Below are 18,182 nucleotides of genomic sequence, written 5' to 3' on the forward strand. Positions count from 1 at the left end.
AATGAACGGTGAACTTGGCGCCAACTGGGGTGGTCGAATGTTCTCCAAGTCCACATGGAGAGCCCTCATGGCGAAGGGAGCTCCCCACAAGCTACAGAACTCAGGCTTTTTCCCCTCAAACAGCAGCTGGAGCCAAGAGCTGCAGCTTAAAGAAGAGCTTGGAGTCACCTGAGCCTAGGGCTGGTTTCAGGTTAGGTGGTCAAATGCCTTCTCAGACCCTCAGTTTTCACATCAGGGAAATGGGCCACAGTTCCTAGCTCCAGGGTGCCTGGTCCCCCAGGGTGGTCTCAGGATAGACTTGGCTCCTGTGGGGCACTGACTGCCACTTCCTCTCAACGTGCCCTTCTCCATCAGCGGACCCCACCTTCCCTTCCTGCCTCATCGCCCCACATCCTCCCACCCAGGGACTCCCACACAGGCCCTTGCCAGGGGGAGCCTCTGGGTCCTGGCTCAAGCAATCTCCCCCGACCTGGAGTTCCCTCTTTAGGGCGCACGTTTCAAGAGCCAGCTCCAATGCTAGCTTGCAGGCCCCCAGCTCTCCCTCTCTGTAACCCTGAGGTCCTCTCTGTAGATTCCCTGTTGCCCCAGTCACTTCCTGTCTGTTTTATGATCCCATGATGAAGTTGTGCCTCCCCCTCTCCAAAGGGTGTAAACTCCAGGGACCAGCTGTCTCTTGCATCCTGGGATCACCAGCACCTGGTACTGTGCCTGGCACACAGCAGGCACTCATTAAATGCTGTGCTTAGAATTGAGGTGCACTGAATTCTTGGAACCCTCCAGTTCTTGCAGAACGGCCTCTGGGCCTGCCCCGTGGGCAGGAAGTGAGCCTCCCAGCACAGAGGGCCCCCGGGTCTCCTGCTGGAGCCTCCAGGCAGGGGGTCTGTGGGGATGGCCAGGGCTCAGCCTAGCACCTGAGCGCCCCTCCCACCAGCTGCTCTGCCACACCGCATGCTCCGCCCCCTGCAAACGACCGACCCGTGGGGGCAGCAGCTTGAGTAAGTTCCCCTTCCGCTTCCTCCTGCCCCACCACTGCTGCTCCTCAGCGGGCGCCTCGCCAGTCTCCACACCCCTTGTGCCCGCAGAAACGCGCCTGGCCCTGAGCTGTCACCACCGACACTCTCCAGGCCCCGGACACGATGCAGGCCATCAAGTGTGTGGTGGTGGGAGATGGGTAGGTACCTGGCTGGACTTCCTCACAGCCCCCAACTGGGATGCCCTGAGATCCTCCCACCCTGGTGTCCCTGGGGAAGCCCCTGGTCCTGCAGAACTAGCTGTCCCTGGGAGGCAGCTTGGAGGGGTCGCTTCCTTCTTCTCCTAGGGCCCACAGGGAGCACCCCAGGGTGGGCTGAGGACAGCTTCACCCTCTTCAGCCCCACCCCACCCGGGGAGCCATCTGGGTGGAGGGTGCAGGACTATGGGTGAGAGTGCCAAGGGCTCCTCACCTGCACCCCTAAAGCTGGGGGCAGGTCTCCCACAGAGGCAAGCCTCAGTCTTTATTCTGTAGATGCACGAGGGAAGTGAGAAACCTGAAATTCAGCCTTCGTCCCCAGGCTGATCTGGGCTGTCGTCACTGGCTTGGTGCTGCTGTGTGGCCTTGGGCAAGTCACAGCACCTCAGCTTAGCCATCTGGGAGGAGGCCTATGCCCTAGGGATGCTGTGGGGTTGCTTGAGATAAGCTGAGTGGCTGTCTTGCTTGTAGTGTGTGCCTCCTAGTACCCCCTCCACTTTCTCTCCCCTCCCCTCAGCCTGCCAGGTTGGGGAAGATGTGTGGGGGATGTGGGCGAGGAGCAGAAGGGGCAAGGGGACCTTGAGAGACAGAGAGGGAAGGAGGAGGCTAAAGAATGGGAGGGTGATTGTGGGGTCGGCAGGGGAGGGGCAGGCTGGGCTGAGACCCTTCTCAGTTGTCAGATCCCAGTGACTTCAGGCTGTTGTGTCTTCTGGGAGCCTCAGTTTCCTCATCTGTAAAATGACAGGTCCAGGCCAGGTGCAGCGGCTCATGCCTGTAGTCCTAGCATTTTGAGAGGCCAAGATGGGAGGATTGCTCAAGGCCAGGAGCTTGAGACCAGCCTAAGCATCATAGGGAGAACCCATGTCTATAAAAAAAATTTTTAAAGCCAGGAGTGGTGGCATGCGCCTGTAGTCCCAGCTACTAAGGAGGCTGAGGTGAGAGAATCACCTGAGCCCAGGAGTTTGAGGCTGCAGTGAGCTATAATTGTGCCATTGCAGCCAGCACGGGTGACAGAGCAAGATGCTGTCTCTTAAGAAACACAGAATAAAAGAACAGGTCCAATTTGTCAATCTGTCATGCCTGCCAGCAGCCACGTCATAGGGTGCAGCCTACAGGTCCACCCTGGAGCATGTTCTAGCTGAAATGGGCCTCCTGTCCAGACCTCCTGTCCAGCCCTCCCACCAAAGCTTTGAGAGACTCAGCTCTCCTGGCCTGGGCTCTGCGGCCCCGACTTTGGCACTGACCCATCTAGGTGGGGGTGGGCTCATTTGTCCACCAGCCTCAGCTGATTCTGATGCATGGCTCCTTATCTGCCCATGCCCGCCCAGCCCAGTTCACTTCTGCTTTGTATCTGATCGGAGGAGGGGTGGGCGGAAGTCAAGGGTTAACGTTCCAGTCATTCAAAATCACCTCGGTGGCAGGCCCAGGGGAGGGCAGTGGTAGAGAGGAGAGGATGAGCTGTCTCCTCTGAGCAGGAAGTGACAAAACCACACAGGGCAGGGGAAGGCCCAGAGCTGCCCCTTGGCCTCTGGGCTTCGGCTCAGCTACCTGCGCCCACTCCCAGCCTCGCATGCCGAGGGTGGAGTAGGCATGCGTTATCACTTCCTTCCTATGTACCAGCTCTGGGGTTAATCCAGCCTTCTCTATCCTTTCACCAAACCTAATAGGTCCATTTTACAGGTGGGAAAATGAAAGTTCAGGCAAGCTAAGTAATGTGCCCAAAGTCTCACAGGATTTGAACCCAGTCCACCCTGACTCAAACCGTGACCTGGTAACTGATCTGCTCCAAGGGGAGGTGAGAGGGGAGAGCAGGGCCAGGCCTTCCCTAGCAGCCACCAGCTGCTGCCATGCGTCAGGCCCTGTGCTTAGCACTTTGATAGGCATCGTTGGATTTACTCCTCAGCACACTTCTATAAGGATGGGCTCATCTCTATTTTCTAGATGGAGAAACTGAGGCAGAGGCAGGTTAAGTGACTTGTCCAAGATCATACCACTAGTAGGTGGTACAGCTGGGATCTGAAGCCTGGGTCCGGCGTCCGGGGCCCCTCATGCCTGAGTCTGCTGGGCACCCTCTGTCCCACATCCCCGGCCCCTGGAGAAGCCTGTGGGAAAAGCGGATTGCCACCTCCGCGCACACCCGTGGATCAGAGTCTCTGGGGCTGAACCTGAAGTCTTCACTTTAACAAACATCCACGTGACTGGCAGGCTCTCGGGTGTGAGAACACAGACATGGGGAGATGGAGGCCCAGAGGGCTAGGCTGGGTGGATGCTGAGGTCTTTGCAGAGGACCAGGCAGAAACCTCCCATGTCTCTGGCAGAGCCCATGACCACCACCCTCTTGCACTTCCTGTCTTTCAGGGCCGTGGGCAAGACCTGCCTTCTCATCAGCTACACCACCAACGCCTTCCCCGGAGAGTACATCCCCACTGTGTGAGTTCCTGGGGATACGCAGGGTGCTGGGACAGGGGGAGACCGTCACCAAGTCGACCCACCTTTCAGGCACTTCCTGTGGGCCAGACCCTGTGTGGGCACCCAATGGGGTGATGCCAGAGCCACAGCCTCCAGCCTGGTGGAGCTGCCTGATAGTCCAGCTGGGAAGGCAGCACTGGTGCTGAGAAGTGCTGGGGGCTCCCAGAACCCGGGGTGGGGTGCAGGGGAAGGGGTAGAAGGGAGGAGGTGGTGGCCTCTAGGCTGGGCCTCCAAGCAAAGGGACCTGGAGGAGAGGGCTGGCTCGGGCGAGAGGAGGGGCTGAGAGAGGAGCTTCTGTAGAAGCAGGCTGCTGGAGGAGGTGATCCAGAGGGCCTGACCCCAAGGAGCAGGGACACCTGGGGACAAGGCATGCTGGGGGGCAGAACAGAGCCATCTGCTGGCCTGGGAGGCCCTGCGCTCTATTGCAGGGTGCAGAGGCAGGGCTGTCATTGGACGTGGAGGGAGTGTGTTGGCACCAGCGTCTCCCTGGCCAGCCCTCAGGGGCCCCCATCTCTCCTAGGACATTTCCCCAACTCCCTAGCATGGCACTCAAGGCTCCTGGTGGCCTTCACTCAACCTCCTGCCTAGCCTTATCACCCATTACTTTGCTTCACACTCTGCCTCCTCCGGACCCTACTGTTCGCCACAAGCTCCCTGCACATTTCTACCCCAGGGCCTTTGCTCAAGCTGTTCCCTCTCCCCATCATGCCTTTTCTCCCCACATCCACCTGTCCAAACCCTCCAGGCCCAGCTCCAGTGCCCCTTCCTCCAGAAAGCCTTTCTGATCTACCACGAAGGGGTCTCCACTCCACAGACTGACTTTATCTGATCTCTCCCACGACCATGAGCCTGTGGAGGTCAGGGAGCCACGACCAGCTCTTTGTGGTCTTCTACGTGGTATAATACACGCATTATCTTACACACAACACATGTGTTTTGAGTTGACCTGAATTGAACATTGTGGGAAAGACCATAGGAAGATCGGTCATAGCCACCATCTAGCAAAGACCTGCTGCGTGCTGGCCCCTGCACAAGACGTCACACAAGTGATCTCATTTGATCCCCCTGGGAGGTGGCTATTAGCATGCACAGGACACCCATGGGGAAGCTGAGCCTCACAGCCACTAAGAGGCTTGCTTCCCCGGCTTACACAGTCCTGTCCAGCTTCAGAGCCAAGCTCCATGCAGAGTCTCGCTGGGGCCCTCGTTTCTTGATCTTAATGAAATCCCCTTTCAGGAGCAGGGATCAGGCTCTCCCAGGAAGAGGAGGGCAGGCAGAAGGGAGAAGAGAGCCTGGAGCTGAGATGCTTCCAACCCACCCCAGAGGATTCCTCACTACCCAACCCCCAACCCCAGACTTGGGTGGACTGGGCTCTCTCTGCTGCTGTCTCTTCCCGGGACACTCTGCTCAGCTGCTTTAGATACCGTGGCCCAGGCTAGAGGAAGGCAGGCAGCCAGGAGAGGGCAGGGAAACCCTAGCAGAGAGCCTAGAAAGCTGATTTTGCCCCAGCTCGGTCCTGATGCTGGTGAGTGCCGCTCTCTGGTCCTGTCCTTATATACAAAACGGGGATGAGGATTCCTGCCCACTCACCATCAACCAGTAAACTTTTAACAGGTGCCTCTAAGTACAGAGGGAGGGCTGGCTGCAAACCTGAGCAGGGTGGCATAATTAGGCGAGGCGGCTCCTGCTCAAAGCCATGGTCACCGGCAGTGTGTTGTCACTGCCTGTGTCCCTGGGTCTCTGGATGCTGGCTTGAGAACTTGTCCCGCCTTTGTGCATCCTGGCTGGGTTGAAGGACCCACTTACTGCAGGACCTTGGACCAATCATTTCCCCTCTTTGAGCCTTGATTTCCTTTTCTATAAAAGGTGGAGGCTTGGGAGTCCCAAGCTCCTTCCTCAGGCGCCTCCCCTGTGCGTTGAGATGGATGGCTGAGTCTGCTGAGGCCAGGTTATGGCCAGGTGCTCTCAGCAGCCTGGATGCCCCTGATCCCTGATGGCCCCTAGTGGACTTTGTTGTCCTGGACAACAGAAGCTGGAGGAATGGACCTGACCAGACCTACCTTCCCAAGACTCTCTGAAGGATTGGGTGAAGGTATCCCACTAGGGCCACCTCCGTGCATGTGGCCACCTGTCCTTCTGCACAGGGCCTCATGCTCAGAAGGGTCCTGCACCTAGTTTAATGCTCTGATGTCTGCATCTTGAAATTCTTAATCATTTTTGAACACGGGCCCTGTGCTTTCATTTTGCACTGGGTCTTACAAGTTCTATGGTGGATCCTGCATCACACCCTCCTATAGCTTCAGGCACAAAGTTTCTCAGCCCCAGACGAGACCCCAGAGCAGGATCCTGCTACTGCCAATGCCTGTGTCCCTGTGAAGGGAGGGTAAAATAGTCACACTGAGCCCTTGACACTGGATGGGGAGGAGGGAGAGAGGGTAGGTTGGGAAAAACAGGCAGCCCCAAATCTCTGGCACCCGAGATTAAGGTGGAGAGAGCTTCTGGGCTGGGGATGGTAGGTTTGCTGGGGTTTGGGGAGGCCGGTGCTGCAGATACAAGATCAGATAAGCCTGAGAGCTGGCTCTGCTACTGCCAGCCATGAGGGGTTAGCAGCAAAGGGATGGACCTGAACCTTCGGAACTGACACCTTCCTGAGCAGCCAATCAGTTGCCAGGACTTGCGGGGCTGCACCATGATTGGCTCTTGCCGCCTGCTCTGTTGTATAGACCCTGTATTGGAGCCAGCAGGGCCCTATGAGATCTTTGCGTCAAATCCCCCATTTCGCAGATGGGGAGCCTGAGCTGCTCTGTGGATGGCCTCATGTTAGGTGTTGGGGATATAGAAACATGGCAGGAAGACAGTGCCCTCCGGTGCCTGTGACATAGAAGGGCTCCCCCTTACACCTCACCTCCTTAGAACCATGCTTAACGGAAGCCCTGGTGAGCTTTTAAAACTGAAAGTTAGGCTGGGCGTGGTGGCTCATGTCTGTAATCCCAGCACTTTGGGAGGCCAAGGCAGGCAGATCGCTTGAGCCCAGGAGTTCGAGACCAGCCTGGGCAACATGGAGCAGAAACCCCATCCCTACAAAAAATACAAAAATTAGCTGGGCATGGTGGTGCGTGCCTGTAGTCCCAGCTACTTGGGAGGCTGAGGTGGGAGGACCGCTTGAACCCAGGAGGGTGAGGCTGCACCGAGCTATGATTGTACTACTGCACTCCAGCCTGGGCAACAAGGTGAGACCCTATCTCAAAAAAAAAAAAAAAAAAAAGCCCCCCCAAAACGACTGAAGCTTATCCTGGCCTAAATCTCTTCTGTGGCTCCCTTCACACTTAAAACTCATCTTGATGTTCAAACCGTGAACAACAGTCCCTGTCTCCCCAGCCTCATTTACGACACCCCTTAAGTAAACTTCAGTTCAAGTACATAGACTGCCTTTATGATCTGAACCTCCCCCCAACCTCTTCACTCCCCTTTATGACACCCAGAACCCTCGCTGCTTTCCGTCATTCAGTTCCTGGCTTAGACATCGCCTCCTTGCCCCCCTGTCTAAAGCAGCTCCCCACCTCCACCCTGCCCTCTCCATCTTTCCATCCCACCACGCTGCTCGGCTGTCTTCGTCGGCTCCCCCACACCCCAACTTAATCTTGCTGCTCCTTTGCTGCCACTCCTCCTCTTGGATGGAAGCTCCCTAAGGACAGGGCCCTTATCTGCCTCGCTCCCTGCCATCGCGCCGGTTTCTAGAACAGAGCTGAGCCCATTCCTGTTGCTCTGTCATGACTGGCCCCGCCCCGGGGAGGCAGGCAGGGCTCAGCTCTGCATGGAAGAATGTGTGCTCCTAATTGAGGCTGAATCATTTGGGACTTAATTTTCACTTTCATCTGAAATCCTGTCTTTGGTAAACTGACTAATCCAGCCTGGGATTCTGGTGGACAGGATGACATCAGCCTCCCTAGCTGTGTGCGCCGGGCCCCACCAGGTTCTCCTGCCTGGCCTCTCGGCTGCCCCATCTCTGCTCCTGCCGCTGTGTGTGTGGGTACCTGATGATGTCCAGTGGCTCAAGCCTCAGCCTTAGCTCAGGCACCCCTTCTGTTGGGTATTCTGTTCCCTCCTGCTCCACCTCTCCCAACCCCGTGACACCTCCGGCTGCCTTCATCTTTCAACCAATAGCACAGTAATGGCCTCCCCTCCCGCCTGATGTGCCAGTTTCCTGCTCTGTTCCCCTCTGGCCACTCCCTAAGACTTCTCCAAGAGGGACTCTTTCTCTTTTCTTTTCTTTTCTTTTCTTTTCTTTTCTTTTCTTTTCTTTTCCTTTCTTTTCCTTCCTCCCTCCCTCCCTCCCTCCCTCTCTCTCTCTCTCTCTCTCTTTCTTTCTTTCTTTCTTTCTTTCTTTCTTTCTTTCTTTCTTTCTTTCTTTCTTTCTTTCTTTCTTTCTACCTTTCTTTCTACCTTTCTTTCTTTCTTTCTTTCTACCTTTCTTTACCTTTCTTTCTTTACCTTTCTTTTTTGATGGAGTCTCGCTGTGTCACCAGGCTGGAGTGCAGTGCTGCCATCTCAGCTCACTGCAACCTCTGCCTCCTGGGTTCAAGCGATTCTCCTGCCTCAGCCTCCCAAGTAGCTGGGACTACAGGCGTGCACCACCACGCCCAGCTAATTTTTGTGTTTTCAGTAGAGACAGGGTTTCACCATGTTGGCCAGGATGGTCTCGATCTCTTGACCTTGTGATCCACCTACCTCAGCCTCCCAAAGTGCTGGGATTACAGGTGTGAGCTACCGTGCCCGGCCAGGACCTTTTCTAAATGCAAATCTGATCTCATCACTTCTGCCTGGTTTGGCCCCTTGGTGGATCCCCATTGCCCTGAGAACAAAGACCTGATGCTCCATGCCCCTCTGACATCAATCCTTTCTCACCCCCAAGTCACTAGCCGTGTGTGCCCTGTGGTCTCTGGGTTCCTTGAATGCACCATCTTTCCTCCCTGGGGGTGGGCTTTGGTGGTGGTCAGGTGGCACCTGGGTGCTAGGGCCCCTTCCGCCTGCCCCATTCCCCTCCTCCACTCCAGTCCAGGGCCAGGTCACAGAGTTCTACAGGCTCTGGTTGAAAACATGGTCTCTGCTGTCTCCAACTCCGTTTCCAGCCATGAAATAGCAGCCCATGTGGGCTTTTCTGAATTGGGTAACAGGATCTAGCCTTGCTCTGCCACTCACTGGCTGGGAGATCTTGGGCAAGTCCCTTCCTCTCTGTGAGCCTCAATTTCTTCATCCGGAAAGTGGGGTGAGGGTTGGCCATAGTGGTCTGTGCATAAGGTTCCTCTCTGGTCCCAGCTGCCTGTGGGTCTCTTAAGTAAGGGGGACCCTCAGGGGTGTCACACCATTGACACATCCCTGCAGCTGTCCCTCTGGCCCTCTGGGGAGGGGCCCTGTGGCAGGGGCATTTGGGGACATGGAAAATGAGACTGCTCAGCTTCTCAGCATCTCCCAGTGGCGTGGCTTGAACATCCTCTGCTTTTTTGGATTCTCCTAATGGCCCCAAGAAATAGGTATTTTCCCCTCCACATTGAAGAGATTGAGGCTCAAAGAAGTTAGGTCACTCACCCAGGGTCACCCAGCCAGGATGTCCTGGCTTCACAAGGAACTCTTTGTTCCCCCGCAACAAGAAAGGTCCTTGACCTCTTCAGGTCTCAGTTTCCTCATCTGTCTAATGGGAGTAACTTAAGATCCTTCTGTCTTGGATCACATGAGACTTCAAGACCTAACATGCAAAGACCCTCAGCCCCCTGACTGGCCTCAGAGAAGGTGGCTGGTGCTTCTCAAGGTCCCAGCTCTTTCCCCATCACTGTGGCCCTGAGATTCCAGGGATGACCCAGAGGAGACAGGTGCCTTTGGTTTGAGGAATCCTGGGGGGCTTTTTGGCACTAGCATTTTGGCTGGACGTTAGAGGAGAGAGTGTCCAAGCATTTCCCAAAGGTGTGTTTCTGGTCAAAACTGGAAAAACAACACAGACGCTGCTCTTCCCATCATGCCCTGCTGTGTCTCCCTGGACAGCGCCTTCTTCCTGAAATCCCACAGCAGTGTAGGTGGTACCCAGAGTAGGTGCACACCAGCACCTGCTGTGCACCAGACCCCGGGTCAGCCCCAGGGTGCAGCGAGAAACAAGTCAGGCTTAGTGCTTGCCACATGGGATGCTGAGTTCCCCAAGGAGTGCTGGTTTAGGTGGAGTGGTAGCTCCGACGTGGCTGGAGGTCAGGAAAGGCTTTTTGGAAGAGGCGACATTGAGCAGGGACTGGAGGGATGAGGAAAAGTCAGCCGACCTGGCAGTGGGGAGGAAGAGAAGGGAGAGAGGAAAGAGAGTGGGAAGCCAGGGACCACTATTTGCAAGCACTTTCCAGACAGGCGGGAACAGGGCCATTTGAGGAACTGAGAGGTGACCAGGAATTCTGTCCAGGGCTGGACAGGCAAAGTGTATTAAAAAGGCTGGGCTGCCCACTTTTTGGGTGTGTGGGGGACTCCTCTCAGGAGAGGTGTCTTTGGTGTTACTCTGAAGTGTTAGCGCTTCTGTAACCTAACATTGAGTAGCGTTCTCTGAGGACTTCCTGGAGGAGGTGGCATCTAAAGGGTTTCAGTTCACTTTGGTTTAATTCCCTTCCACCTGCATTCACTGGGTGCCAGGCCTGAGACTGTGGAGAATAAGCAGGCATTGACCTGGCCCACACAGAGCCCACAGCCCTTGGAGGGGCGGAGACTCACCAAGTGCCTGCTCATGGTCAAGGCAAAGTGGTCACCGAAGAGAGGGAACCATGAGCTCTTTACAGGTGGAAGACGACGAAGCTTCGCCAGAGAGGAGGACTTTACTGGGCAGGGTTTTGAAGCATGAATAGAAGGTGGGAGTGAAATGGGGGTGGAAGCATATTCCAGAGGGAGGTATAGACAGGAGCAAAGGCTTGGAGGGGTGGGCAGCCTGGAGTGTGTGGGGGCCAGAGGCCAGGTTGGTGAGAACATATGGACAGCTAAGGTGGGAAGGATGTTCTGGGCAGGGGCTTCGTGTGGACCAGCACAGGGAGGTGGGTGGAGTGAGCCTTTCCTGGGAAACGGCTTGGCTGGTGTGCGAGGGGAGGAGTAGGAGAAGTCAGAGGAGCCAGAGGTCTCAGTGGACCAGGTCAGGAGACGAGGCACAGGGCCTGTGTGAGTGACCACAGCAGGAAAAGTGAGAGTGATTCGCTAGCCCTCAGAGGCAGGCGGTGAGGGCATTCCTGGAGGCACAACTGTGGCCTTGGGCAGTGAGCGCTGGTCGTGGTCACTGGTTTCTGGTTTCTTACTCACTGGCTGTGTGGCCTTGGGCTAGTCACTGCATTTCTCTGAGCCCAGTTTTCCACAGCGTGGGTAGCCAGCACCTTCCTTGCAGGGATGTGTGTAGCAAGAACTGGCTTGTGAACCTCCCCTACTCCGAGCTTGGAGCCCTGGGATGGCCCTCCCAGCATTCTTTGGGCTTCCCTGTCTCTGATGTTTATCAGGCCCCTCACCCCATGTCTGGCCTCCTGCCAGCTGTGGGGGCAGGATCAGGCTTGTACTCCTTGGTGGCCCCAGTGCTGGCTCTGCACCCGATGCATAGTAGGTGCCCAGTAAATGCATCTGGAGGCTCGTTCGATGGCCCTGCAGGGCTCTCTGGGTCTGGCAGGAGACGCTGGGAGTCAAGGTCGGTGCCCCACGCTATCTCCTCTGCAGCGCATGTCTTTCTACCATGTGCCGTGGCCCTTCCCATGGCCCGTGACTGACAGCTTTCACACACACTCTGGGGTGGGCTGAAAGGCCCCAGAAGCAGCCCTCTTTCCCTGGAAGGTGGGAGACGAATGACAGCACCCTAGCTTCCTGCCTCCTCTGGGGACGCCCTGAGCACAGTCCGTTCTGTCTCCCAGGCGGCCCCAGCAGGACTGAGCAGCAGTGGTCCACAGCCATGACAGCTCAACCACCTGCCCTGTGCCAGCTGCTGTCCCCTCGTTTATTCCTCCCCACTCCCCTTCTGCGGCGTCCTGGGGTCACTTCCCAAATAAACCCCTCATACCACCTCCTTGTCTCAGGGTTTGCTTCTGCGGGGACCCAGCCTGAGAGGGGATGAACATTCATTCAACAAATATTGAAGCTGGGCGCGGTGGCTCACGCCTGTAATCCCAGCACTTTGAGAGGCTGAGGTGGGCAGATCACTTAAGTTCAGGAGTTCAAGACCAGCCTGGTCAACATGGTGAAACCCTGTTTCTATTAAAAATATAAAAATTAGCTGGGCGTGGTGGCGCATGCCTGTAATCCCAGCACTTTGAGAGGCCGAGGTGGGTGGATCACTTAAGTTCAGGAGTTCGAGACCAGCCTGGTCAACATGGTGAAACCCTGTTTCTATTAAAAATACATAAATTAGCTGGGCGTGGTGGCGCATGCCTGTAATCCCAGCTACTCGGGAGGCTGAGGCAGGAGAATCACTTGAACCCAGGGGGCAGAGGTTGCAGTGAGCTGAGATGGCACCTCTGCACTCCAGCCTGGGCGACAGAATGAGACTCCATTTCAAAAAACTGAAACAAAAACAAAAACGAAAAAATAAACATTGAGTGACAGCATAGGAAGAGAGTTAAGTTTATTCGCATCAAGACTTGGAGGAAAATTTACACAGCCTCAATTACCTTTCCAAAGGACAGGTACAGGTAGGAAAAGGATTCAGAGATAATCTTCATTTCTTCTTGTTTACTTGTATTACATTTTTAAAAAATATAATGAATCAGTCACGAAACAGATAAAGAAACCTAATTGCAAATGCTGTGTGACTTTGGGCCAGTTGCAGACTGTCTCTGGGTCTCAGCCTCCGAGGAATGCCACGGAGCTGGACCACAGTCCCCAGGTTCTGGGGTTTGAGACTGACCTGACCTCTGCCTTGACTGCTCCCCACAGGTTTGACAACTATTCAGCCAATGTGATGGTGGACAGCAAGCCGGTGAACCTGGGGCTGTGGGACACTGCTGGGCAGGAGGACTACGACCGTCTCCGGCCACTCTCCTACCCACAGACGGTGCGCTGCTCCCCCGCGCCTTGCGGTCCTGACCTTTGCTGTCTCCGTTCCCTCTGCTTGGAATGCCCTTCCAGTCAGCTCAGCCTGGGAAACCCTTCCTCTCCCCTGAAGGCCCAGCTCAGGGAGTCTGCCTGCCTTGCATGTCCCAGGCAGAGCAGGGCCTCCTCCCGCACTCCCCCAGCCCTGCGTTGGTTCCCGGTCCTCAATGTGCCCGTTTTCCCACCCCACTGCCTGCTGGGCTCTGGCACCCCCTGTTTCCAGTGGTGGGGCAGGTGGAGTCTGCACAGGGCCCCAGGTTGGTGAGCCCTGGGAGTGCTGGGGGAGGGGAGAGGTGGAGGATGCCTGCAGGTGGCTGCTGGGTCCTCGCTCTTCCTCCAGGGTGTGCAGGGAGGCGGCTAAGGCCTGCAGATGCGGATGGTATATGGATTGGAGTATGGACTCCGGAATCCCAGATCCGCCCCTCACCAGAGTGCACACTGGCAAACTCTTTAACCTCTGGAAACCTCACTTTCCCCATCAGAGGAATGGGGCTAGCAGCAGTGCTTGCTGCAGAGTGACATGTGAGGATAAACACTTTGCAGAGGCCCTGACCTTTAGTAAGCATCCCAACAAACAGCAGCCTCGTGGTAAAGGCGAGAAGGGTATCTCTGCTCTGCCCAGATCCTAAGTCCCCAGCGTCCCCTGGGCTGCTCCACCCTCAGGGAGCCCCAAGCTCCACCTCTCAGTGACTGCCATGGTGGGACACCTCTGGGCCCTCCTCACTGGCAACCCTCGCTTACTCTGTCCCCAGGACGTCTTCCTCATCTGCTTCTCCCTCGTCAGCCCAGCCTCCTATGAGAATGTCCGTGCCAAGGTGAGTTGGACAGGGTGGGCCTTGGGGGCTCTGGGGCAGGTAACCCTGAAGGACAGAGGGAGGAACTGGTGACTCTAGACTGGTCCCTGGGGCAGCAGAGGCCGCATACAGAGAGGGTCCCCAGTGCCAACCAGGGCTGGCAGGGGGACTGAGGGGGTAAGATTTGGAGGGTGTGGGGTGGGGGTGCAGCGATAGCTATACCCCCACTTTCCGTGGCTGCGTCCTCCTCCTCCCTACACAACCTCATGTTCGCCTCCGATTGTCACATAACCTCATGTTTGCTTCTTATGTCTGCACAAAACCTCGCCTCCTCCTTTCCTACAATCATGCGCCCCCTCCTTCCTGTACAACCTCGTGGCCTCCCTTCCCTGTGCCACCTCACGTCTCTCCTCACCCTCATGCCCACGTCTGATCTTCTAGCAACTTGGTGCCCCTCCTTTCCCTACACCCTTTTACTCCCTCTGATCCCTGCACAGCCTCGTGCCCGCTCTTGACCCATACAACCTTGTGTCCCCCCACCCACCTGCCCAGTGGTTCCCGGAAGTGCGGCACCACTGCCCCAGCACACCCATCATCCTGGTGGGCACCAAGCTGGACCTGCGGGACGACAAGGACACCATCGAGAAACTGAAGGAGAAGAAGCTGGCTCCCATCACCTACCCGCAGGGCCTGGCACTGGCCAAGGAGATTGGTATGGGCCTCAGACTCAGAGAGGGGAACTGGCTGCAGGGGAGCCCTGACTTGGCCTCGTGTTGTGTAAACATGGGCTGCAGGGCCAGGCTGTGCAGTTCGAACTTAGCTGTGCTGTGCACTTGCTGTGTGATCTTGGGCGAGTCACGTAGCCTGTCTCTGCCTGTGTTTCCTTATCAGAAAAGCAGGGGATAGTGATAGCTCCTGCCTGCTGGGGTGGTTGGGGGAATTCAGTGAGTTATTCCAGGTGGAGCTCCCAGGGCGGCACCTGTGTGTGGGAAGCACCCTGTGTTAGCTAGTAGTCGTCCTAGTAGTATTAGTAGTATCTATTAATAGATACTGAAAATAAGGAGGTATGCTTTGAGCAGGCAGAAGCAGAGATTGAGTAGGGGTGCTGTGGTTGCTTGGAGGACAAGCGACAAGTCAAACTCGGGTGTTCTGGGAAGGCTTCCTGCAGGAGGTGGCCCCGCATTAGATCTGAAGGGCGACACATTTCCTTCCACCACCTTCTCTCCTCCCTTTCCCCACTCCCTTTGGTTTCTCAGCTCAACTCCTCTTTGCCTCCAAATCCCTGGGCTGGAGAAATATAGTCACTTCTCGAGGTCACCCAGCTAGTAGGTGGCCTAGCCAGATTTGAAGGAAGGACAGCAAATTGTTGGCTCACTGCTGGGGGGTGCTTCTTTGTAGTGGCTCAGGGCTGCCTGCATCAGGGAGGTGATGACCATGGGTCTGGCTTCATGCATGGTACCCAGGCCTGCTGGCTCTGTTCCTGTCCCTGTCCCTGGTAGGTCCCAATGTGTCTGTAGCTCAGGGATCCTTGCCCAGAAGCCCAAGACCGCCAGCTGGATTTGGTCACGATGGGCTGTGCCCTCTGCCTCACCACAGGACTCTGCAGGCCCAGGGGTTGGCCCCCGAATTGAACCCGCTAGATCTCCTCCCGCCCCACTGCCCCAGCCCGGCCACTCCTCCCCCTGCCGGAACTGGGAGGGCCCTGGAGACTCACATCTCTTCACAGGAAGGGAAACCGCAGCCACCACCTCTCTCCTCTTGTGACTAGTGTGGTGACACGGCCATCTTCTTCAGGGGCCTCGGACTATGGCTCACACACTAGCTCCCTTCCCTTGTCCGGGGGCCACAGCTCCCCAGCCTGCTCGTCTCTCCTTTTAAATATCAGGGATTCATCCCTGCCTTCTCTTTCTGACCAACCAGTACCCTCGAACCTCTGGTCCTGGACTCCTTCTATTCAGGGTGCAGCTCTCCAGCCGGCGGCCTGGCTGTCACTGACCCCTCCTTTGTAAAGCACACGCTTTGGGATCATGCGGAGGGCGCTGGAGGCCTGGATTCCGGTCCTGGCTCTGACACTGATTGGCTGTGTGACCTTGGGTTAGTGGCTGCCCCTCTCTGGGCCTCAGTCTCCCTCTTCACATAAGCTGACCTGGACAATCCCCAAAGGCCCTCTCTCCTCTATAAGGTGGTGACCCAGAGCTCTTGCCTTAGCCTCTAGCCCATCTCCCCTGGTTGACCCTGCATGGAGCTGGGGCAGGGGCAGTGATGGTGACTGTGCCTCGACCAGCTCAGGCCTAGGGGGAGTCCCGGGGGTACTGGCAGGGCTAGTAAGGGAGGCAGCAACTGCCTCTGCCCACCTGGGCTCCCCAGCCCTGGGATGACAAGTTTTGGGGGCAGCCCTGAGCCCAGCTGATAATCACAGCTGACGTGGACTGAGCACTTCCTAGATGCCACTTCATTCTCACAGCAGCTACGACAAAGGGCTCTTGTCACCTCTACTTACAGAGGGGAAACAGGCTCTGGGGGACATGTTGCTGGTTTAAAGCCACCCAGGGGTGTATGGCGTGGGAGGGGTGTATGGCATGGGAGAGGTGTATGTCATGGGAGGGGTGTATGGCATGGGAGGGGTATATGGCGTGGGAGGGGTATATGGCGTGAGAGGGGTGTATGGCATGGGGGGGTGTATGGCATGGGAGGGGTGTATGGCATGGGAGGGGTATATGGCATGGGAGGGGTGTATGGCGTGGGAGGGGTTGTATGGTGTAGGAGGCATGTTGGCCTAGAGTCCCTCCGACTTAAGCCTTGGCTCTCCTGTCCATCTCCCCAACCAGACTCGGTGAAATATCTGGAGTGCTCAGCCCTCACCCAGAGAGGCCTGAAAACCGTGTTCGACGAAGCCATCCGGGCCGTGCTGTGCCCTCAGCCCACGCGGCAGCAGAAGCGCGCCTGCAGCCTCCTCTAGGGGTAAGAGTCCCCCGTCTAGTGCCCAACTCCCACGCATAGCAGGCCCTGGCTGAGCAGTGGCCTTTTGGTTCACTGTGAGTGGCATTTAGGCCAGGACAGAAAGAAGGTGGGTATGGAGGTAGCCTCAGTTTCCCCAGCCTACTTGTTATTTGTCTGGGCCAGTCTCACTCTCCGGAGCTCATCTTCCAGAGGCAAGGCCCAAGGTAGGAATGAATGCCTGGTAACCCCCTAGTCCCGGGCCAGGGAGTGGGTGTCACGGAGCCCCCACTCTGCCCCTTCCTGCAGGAGGTGATGGAAAAGATGCCTTGGTCCCTGGCCCTAGAGGAGCCCAGTTGAGCCAGGGAGATGCACCCACATATGTGGGTGGAGGTGGGAGAGACTGAGCTATGAGACCTAGGGGGCAGATGGTGGGGTGCGTATGAGTTGGAGGCAGCCCACAAGGCCTCCTGGAGGTGTGGGACCAGAAGGACAGAGAGGACTGGTGAGGTGGGGAGAGAGCATTGGCAGTCCTGTTGGGAGTCAAACCTTGGGCAAAGGCTTGGAGGTGGGAACGAGCTGTGAGCCAGGAAGGTGAGAGTTGTGGATTTTGCATGTCCCCAAATTCTCTTTCCCTGCTTATCTTCCTTCCAGGTTGCACCCCAGCGCTCCCACCTAGATGGGTCTGATCCTCCAGGATCCCCACCCAAAGCCTGATGGCACCCCGACTGGCCACCCTGTCCCCTCCCTGTGGCGTTTCTTAGCAGATGGCTGCAGAGCTTCATTGATGGTCTTTTCTGTACTGGAGGCCTCCTGAGGCCAGGAAGGTGTGAATTTGCAGGTGCTGCATTCCAAGCCCCTCATGCTCCTGCCTTCCTGAGGGCCAGAGGGGAGCCCCAGGACCCATTAAGTCACCCCCGTGTTCCTGCCATCAGTACCAGCTGCCGCGTATGGAAGCATCTACCGGTTCATTCCAGTCCCACCCCATGCCTGACTCCCCTCTGGAAACTGTAGGCCAGATGGTTGCTGCCACAACTTGTGTACCTTCAGGGATGGGACTCTTATTCCCTCCTGAGGCTGGCTGCTCTAATATCGATGGTCCTGCTTTTCAGAGAGTTCCTCTACCCAGCAAAAATGAGTGTCTCAGAAGTGTGCTCCTCTGGCCTCAGTTCTCCTCTTTTGGGACAACATAAAACAAATCGAATTTTCTACATCTCTGGGGGTATCTGCTCAGCCAATGGAAAATCTGGGTTCAACTGGCCCCTGCCATTTCTTAAGACTTTCTGCTCCACTCACAGGAATCCTGAGCTGCACTTACCTGTGAGAGTCTTCAAACTTTTAAACCTTGCCAGTCAGGACTTTTGCTATTGCAAATAGAAAACCCAACTCAACCTGCTTCAGCAGAAAATAAATTTATTGATTCAAGTTTGGAGATATCATGATTTCAGGTGCAGCTTGATCAAGGGATTCAAATGATGTCATCAAGGCTTGTTTAGCTCTGGGCTCTGCCTTCTGCTGGCTGGTTCATTCTCAGGCAGGTGATTTAGGGCTTCATCCTTCCAAGTTCAAGTTCAGCCAAAAAGAGCAAATGTCTCTCCCAGGCAAAGTTCTAACTAAAGTTTACTGTGATTGGACCAGCTTAGGTCCTGGGCCCCCTTTCAACCAATCATATTTGT

The 18,182-nt window shown here is 56.2% G+C and overlaps 1 protein-coding gene across 1 annotated transcript; it reads left to right on the plus strand.

Moving 5' to 3' along the window:
- Positions 1-985: 985 nt before the first annotated feature.
- Positions 986-17,931, plus strand: RAC2 (Rac family small GTPase 2). The gene is made up of 7 exons (XM_025399663.1): positions 986-1,171; positions 3,587-3,658; positions 12,620-12,737; positions 13,528-13,590; positions 14,122-14,281; positions 16,398-16,530; positions 17,161-17,931. Exons 1-6 carry the CDS (start codon positions 1,137-1,139, stop codon positions 16,526-16,528), a joined length of 579 nt encoding a protein of 192 aa, XP_025255448.1. The 5' UTR covers positions 986-1,136; the 3' UTR covers positions 16,529-16,530; positions 17,161-17,931.
- Positions 17,932-18,182: the final 251 nt, after the last annotated feature.

Source organism: Theropithecus gelada, chromosome 10, assembly GCF_003255815.1.
Source record: "Theropithecus gelada isolate Dixy chromosome 10, Tgel_1.0, whole genome shotgun sequence".
Classification (NCBI taxonomy): Eukaryota; Metazoa; Chordata; class Mammalia; order Primates; family Cercopithecidae; genus Theropithecus; species Theropithecus gelada.

Coding starts and splice junctions, on each gene's coding strand:
- RAC2 (XM_025399663.1), top strand. CDS start 1,137: ATGCAGGCCATCAAGTGTGTGGTGGTGGGAGATGG. Junction 1,172..3,586: donor TGTGTGGTGGTGGGAGATGG/GTAGGTACCTGG, acceptor CCTGTCTTTCAG/GGCCGTGGGCAAGACCTGCC. Junction 12,738..13,527: donor CACTCTCCTACCCACAGACG/GTGCGCTGCTCC, acceptor CTCTGTCCCCAG/GACGTCTTCCTCATCTGCTT.